Source organism: Rhinolophus sinicus, chromosome X (assembly GCF_036562045.2).
Source record: "Rhinolophus sinicus isolate RSC01 chromosome X, ASM3656204v1, whole genome shotgun sequence".
NCBI classification, from domain to species: domain Eukaryota; kingdom Metazoa; phylum Chordata; class Mammalia; order Chiroptera; family Rhinolophidae; genus Rhinolophus; species Rhinolophus sinicus.
Genome location: NC_133768.1, coordinates 59,200,383 through 59,207,173, shown reverse-complemented (window position 1 = coordinate 59,207,173; position 6,791 = coordinate 59,200,383). Strand labels below are relative to the sequence as shown.

The window sequence follows — 6,791 nt, the reverse complement described above, 5'->3', positions numbered from 1 at the left end:
CTTATTTAAGTTATGTCAATTATTAGAAGCCTTGGGTGGGAGATGAGGGTAAGGAGGATCAAATATACAGTGAGGGAAGGAAAACGGACTCTGGGTGGTGAACACACAATGGGATTTGTGGATGATGTAGTACAGAGTTGTACACCTGAAATCTATGTAACTTTACTGACAATTGTCACCCCAATAATTAAAAAAAAAAAAAAAAGGAAGCCTTGTCTAAGACAGGCTCATCACTTAAGTGTTTAACAATAATGAAAAAAAAAAAAAGAGCATGAGAAGTGGGAAAGCATCGATAATACCTTAACAGTATGAGCATGAGTTTATGTCACCAGTAATACTACGTTGGAAACAGTCTGTGTAACCAATCACTTTTCAATTATTTCTTCATAGGATGAGATTTAATAAAAATGGCTTAATCTGTAATAACTCATTTCTCTTGTCAAATACTGAGAATTGGAAAACAAGCAAACAACATGATCCATAGATTATTTATTCTTTAATTCAACAAATAATCATGGAATGCTAACTATATTCCAGGTATTGTCATAAGTGCTGGGAACATTTGTATAATCTATATTCAGTCATTTATTAATATATTTCTAACTGTTCCCTTCCATTTATTTATAGGTAAGATGGTATTCACTCCATTTCTTAATATTCCCTTAAAAAATAAGTATTCTTACTTTTTTTCACTGGGCGAAAAATATCACTTACGCATGTAACATTTTATTTTCCTCATTAACCAAAGGTTCAATCAGAAAGACACCAGTATGGGTGAAACTTTCTGTACAGAAAAGCTTCCCCAAAATAATCTTTAATGTGATGGTTTGTAATCACAAAGCAAGTTCTTAATTTTCTTCTCCCTGGGCACATTTGAAGTTTGTACAAGTGACTGTTTTGAAAAGCTAAAAGAAAGAAAGAAAGAAAAACAAAAAGCCAACAAAAAATACTTGTATTTAAAAATCCATTCTTAAGTTGATCATTGATAGTATAGTTTTACCAATTTTTACTAATTATCTTGAGCTAGGAAATGAACAATAACCTATTTTTAATGCTTGGTAACTCATTCAAGCTTTTCAGTAGTTTCGCTTCCCCCTGAAAGCCTTAATTATTAGGAGTCTATTAAATGTAAATGAAAATAAAAAATACAAGATTGAAAAAGTACCCAGATGTTTGTGCTCAAATAGAGATTATCTTTCCTTTATAACTTTCCCCTGTTTTTCACCAACTCAATTTACAGAGTTCTTTAAACCGTTTTGCAGGGTCCTAACATGTATATTTTACCTGTACTTAGGTATATTTTAATTACTCCTTTTCTTTATACTGGCTAACTTTTTGAAAACAGCAATAGTTTAAATATTTAAATAATTTCCTGAAATGTATTAAATGCTTATACTTGAAGATTTTTACCTTCTAGATCTTCAGTGATTTATACTGAATCAAAGCATTTGTAAAGGTTTTAGATTAACACCGAGACTTCAGGTTTATAAATTTAAATGAAAACTGGTAATGGGTAAAAAATAATAGAGAGTACATATGGTAAATAATTACCAATGTAACTATTTTAAATTTTATTTGGAGTTGCAGCATTTTCATATATTTTAATCACAACGATATAAAGCAAGTAGGCTCATAAACAATGAAAAATTAAATCCCATTAGCTTAGTTTGTCTTTTTTCAGTTTAAATGAAGACTATATCTTGAACATTTTTCAAAATTTTGATACATATATCAATATGATCTGCATTTTTATTTTTCTAGTAGATTTAAGTTTTTACATGCTATATTTTTTTCTCAAGCTCATATAACTCAAAAATATTTTTAAGCAAGGATGTTCATCACAGCATTGTTTACAAATGTAGAAAACATTGAAAAACATATAAATCTTATTCAATAATGAACTACTTAGAGAAGTTATAGTACATCCACACAATGGAATACTATGCAGTCACTAAAATGATGATACAGATCAATGTTTATTGACATGAAAAGATGGTTAGGATTTAGTTGAAAATTTAAAAAAAAACACGTAACAGTACATATAGTATATTTCTTTTTGTTTATAAAACAGTATACATAGGAAAAAAGGCATAGGAGGATATGCACATACTGAAAATATTAACAGCAGTTATCTCTGAACTGTGGTAATTTTACTTCCTCCTTTATAAATTTTAGCATTGTGTACATTTTTTTACAATCAGCATGTATTATGTTTAAAATTAAAAACCAACAACGATTTCCATTTGAAAATATTTGATGAAAATACATGTAATTTGTAGATAATTACATAAAGACAGCTTATTCTCACGATTTTGTGGGCAAATTACTAACAAAAGTGTAAACAAATTATATATTTATATTGATTTATGTATAAAACTGAATATTTCTATGTAAAGCAATAAGACCCAACTGAGAATAAAGACAAAACATTTTCTTATGGTAGGATTGTGGTATGAATGAATCATATTTTAAAAAAGTAATAATTTAAATTTTACATAAATTATTTATTTCTTTACTTCCAAAATGGATTTGAACTGGCGTGTATTAAAAGAAAGGCAGTCCAAAGAAAACATAAAAGTGTAAGATGGATGGAAGGTAGATGTGTGGGAAGAAGAGGGAACTGCAAGTGAAATACAGAAAATCTGTAATCTAGAAATTACAGGCTAAACAACATAACTGTAACATAGAAGAGAACATTTTGTCACAACTTCCAAGCAACCAGACAGAAAGAGATCTGTAATGGATTAATAGCTCTCGTGATAGAGGAGGCATGTGATTTATTCAAGAGTGACAATTTTTTTCTTAACTTCAAAACATGCGTGAATATTATCACATGGACATATTCAACAATTTACAAGTGGTAATGACAAGTTTAATAGAAGATGTTCTTTAAAGTAGTTTTTTTAAACATCCTTATATGTATTATTTACCTTTCATACTGACAAAATAATAGCTGAAGGTAGAATCTTAAAATTATCTATATGTAAAGGCAATTCAGTGCAGTTATTCATCTTTCTTGTTAATTTAACATTATCCAAGTATACATACAAAGGACCTTAGAAAAAATGAGTGGTAAGAATGCTCCTTCGACTGTCCTCAAATATCAAAGTTCTCAGGAAAGGTTTTTAAGATGAAATTAATAATTTAAATAATTAATACCTGAAGTGTTAGTTTACTAAGGTACTGATTGAGAAAACATCAATATGCTTATTTCTCTGGGTATGAAGTTAAAGAAAACTCCAAACACTTAGTTAAAGCCACTGTTAAGTGTGTGATACACCCAAAATATATATATTTTAAAAGGCAAATAATATAAATAAATAAAGGGAAGAAAAAAGCTCACATCTTTTAAAAAGAATATTCATTTATATTAAGTAATAATTTAAAGTGAAATTATGCACAAATGACAACTGGAATCACATCCATTTTCCCCTGCACTATTGATTTCTCAAAAAGCAAGTTAGACTTTTCCACTGTGATATAGTCAGAAGTAAGGACCATTTTGGAAATATTTTCGTTGAAGAAATCAAATTTAGTAGTATTACTGAAATAAGGAAGAAAATATACTCAATCAACTATCTCACCTTGACCCATTTAGAAAAAAAAATGTGTGGAGGAATAAACTTTATTCTCCATATTCCTAAGAATATTATATCAAAAAATAGTACAAAATGACAGTTTTACAATTAGAAATTATGTTTTTCACTAAAATGAACAAGGATTTCTAGTTTCACATTTTTTTCAAAAGAAAATATTCACTTAAAAAAAACCTGTGAATTGGCATAAAATAACATTTTATCACAAAGTAGCCCAAACTAAGTAGGCACCAGCTTAAGGCTGACACAAACTGAGCATTCTTACTCTCACCACCTGTGCCTGGCCTGGCCCAGGGTGACATGCAGGGGCTTGGAGCCCATTATGCGACCATTCATCTCATCCACTGCTTTGGTAGCCTCTTCAAAAGAGGAGAAGCAGACAACACCAAACCCTTTGCCTTGCCCCACTTCCACCATCACTTTGGCCCGGCTAATTGATCCAAAGGAAGAAAATTCCTCCTTCAGTTTTTCATCATTGATGGTCTCATCCAGGTTCTTAATATAGATAGGCACCCCTGGAGGCCGACTTTTTTCTTTTAATCTCAGCCGTTCAAATCTTCGCCTTAATTCAGCCAGACGTTCAATTTTCTTCTGTGCTCTCCCTACATATAGGACTTTCCCATCGATGGACTTTCCATGCAGGTCCATCACAGCCTTTTGGGCAGCCTCGTGTGTCTCATATCTTACAAATCCAAAGCCTTTAGATTTCCCACTGGCATCTCTTATTACCTTAACACTCTCAGTTGGCCCATACTCACTGAAAATGTCCTTCAGTTTTTCATCATTCATTTCATCTCCAAAGTTTTTAACAAAAACATTGGTGAAAGTTGCTCTATCCCTGGTTCTGACTTCAGCTGCCCGCTCTTCCGGAAATTTGAATCGGCCAACATACACCTGGCGGTTGTTGAGCCGCACTCCGTTCATGTGCCAGATGGCTCTATTGGCAGCCGCCAGGCTGTCAAAGTGCACATAGGCATAACCCTTAGAGCCATTGTCATCACATACAACTTTGCAGGAGAGAATGTTCCCAAAAGCAGAAAATAAATAAAAAAGGGCCCTATTGTCTATGGATTTGTCCAGATTTTTGATGAATATATTTCCAACTCCAGACTTTCTTAAGCGGTCATCTGGCTGAGACCACATGAGGCGGAATGGTTTGCCATTAATCAAATCAAAATTCATGGTGTTCAGGGCCCACTCAGCATCCGCAGGAAAGCGGAAGTTAACATAGCCATAGCCCAGGGGGCTGCGGGTCACCGGGTCACGACAGATTCGCGTGAAGCGTAGAGGGCCAGCAGGCCTGAACTTTTTATATAGCATGTCCTCGGTGACATCTGGGTCCAAGTCACCCACATACAGGGCAGCCTTGAGGTACTTCTTTTTCTTGCCAGCAGGATTAGGTTCCCCACTCCCCATCTCTCTGAGCACAGGGAAGAGGCTCTCTTGGGAGAGAAAAAAAGGCTGCTTTCTCTAAGCTATGGGCCAAGCAACTGTTCACGAACAGAAAAAAAGCCAAGGCGAAGGAAGCTAAAAGCAGACTCAGAAACCCTGTTGAGGCTGAGAAAATGAAGTTCAGAAACACCTGGTCAGCAGGCTCAGAACAAACGCATCAGACAAAAAGGCACCCCATTAAGGAATCTATTCTACCCAAGGGACTTAAAATTTCCACCCATTCAGATTTAAAATCAGTTTCAAAAGCTAGTGGGAAAGATATTTCCCTTTCCCTGTTAAATGGTAAGGAATCATCAAGCAGCTGGCTGGCTCCCCACATCTAGCATTGCAGGCTGAGGCCTCGCGACCCGTTTTCTGCATAAATATAGGCCTCGAGCTCCTGTTGGTTTAAAATTACATCAACAAGGGCAGGAGCCGAACGTGTATTCCTCCGCTGGCTGCCTGGCGGGTCTCAGGCGGGCTCCCAGCTAACTAAGGCCGCTACACACACTCAACGTCAGCAAAAGGGCAGACTGGGCACTTGGTGCGCTGGGCCGGCAGGCAGGCTGCAGGCGGCGGATCAGACAGAGAGACAGACAGACACACACACGCGCGGGGGACCGGAGACCGCCCAGATACCCAAGATGCCCACTGGGTACGGACCGAGTGACGCGAGGTGATTTCGGCAGCCTGAGACTCGCGGCGGGTCCGGAGGGACTGACTGGCAGACGCGCACTGGGTCAGCTCAGACGCGAGGCGGTTCCGGACAGATGCGGGGCGGAGTCAGAAGAGAAGGGCAGATGCGCGGCGGGCGGGCAGAGCGCAGTCGGATGGACAGGGATTGCTCTCCGCAAGACAGACCGACCCAGGGACGAAAAGCCTGTAGCTGTGGTAGGGCGGGGCGCGAGAAAACCCGGAACCGTGCTAAGTAACTTCCCGCTTCTCTGTGCCAAGATTTGAAAAAAAAAAAAAAAAAAAATTAAAATGGTTTTTAGATTTTTTATTTTCTTATTTTTGAAATTTTATTTATTATTTTAAAATATTACCTTTAGGCCGCTGATCCCAAAATCATTGGAGGTGACGACTTAGGCAGAAAGAACTCAAGTTTTTTTTTGTTTTGTTTTGTTTGTTTGTTTGTTTGTTTTAACTAATTCCCTAAATAATTTCTGCTTAGGAAACAGGATATTGGTTGCATACTTTTCCTGAGTGCATTAGAAAGTCAGAATTGACAGCTGTGCTGGACTCCCAGTCCAGTGCTAAATGATCACAGGGTCGAATAAAACACAGGGTCATGTTATGTTTGGCCTTTATCCTTACTCCATTAAACTCTAGCATAATGGTAGCATTATCCCCAGGTAGTAGGCAGAGTTCTTTTCACTACTGTAGTAATACTGAGGTTTTAATGATTGGAGAGTCATAAAATGACTTTTAATGGTAGTTAGTGCCACAAAATGTTGAAGATGTGCTGCTTCCATAATAACAAAGTACAAAATCTTAAACAGATAAAAGCTGCAGAATTAATGCAAAATATGTACTTAATGTTCTCAGCTGAAACAAACACATAAACATATAGGCACTTTGCACAATTTACTAATTTCAACATGAGGTGTCAACTTTAAAGCATTGCAGGGAATAATGCTATGAGATTAGACTCAATTCAGTGGTTTCCTAAGATTTCTTTAGAGTTTGTGAGAAACTGTTTTGGAGAGGAATGTTGCCCTGTTTTGGGAAAATTGCCAATGTCTATAACATAATTCCTTATGC

The 6,791-nt window shown here is 36.2% G+C and overlaps 1 protein-coding gene across 1 annotated transcript; it reads right to left on the bottom strand.

Annotated features, from left to right (window-relative positions):
• Nucleotides 1-1,556: 1,556 nt before the first annotated feature.
• On the bottom strand, nucleotides 1,557-5,917 carry LOC109437901 (polyadenylate-binding protein 5). Its single transcript, XM_019717426.2, has 2 exons — nucleotides 5,691-5,917; nucleotides 1,557-5,153 (listed from the first exon to the last, which is right to left on the bottom strand). The coding sequence occupies exon 2, from the start codon at nucleotides 5,010-5,012 to the stop codon at nucleotides 3,864-3,866; it is 1,149 nt and encodes a 382-aa protein (XP_019572985.1). The 5' UTR covers nucleotides 5,013-5,153; nucleotides 5,691-5,917; the 3' UTR covers nucleotides 1,557-3,863.
• Nucleotides 5,918-6,791: the final 874 nt, after the last annotated feature.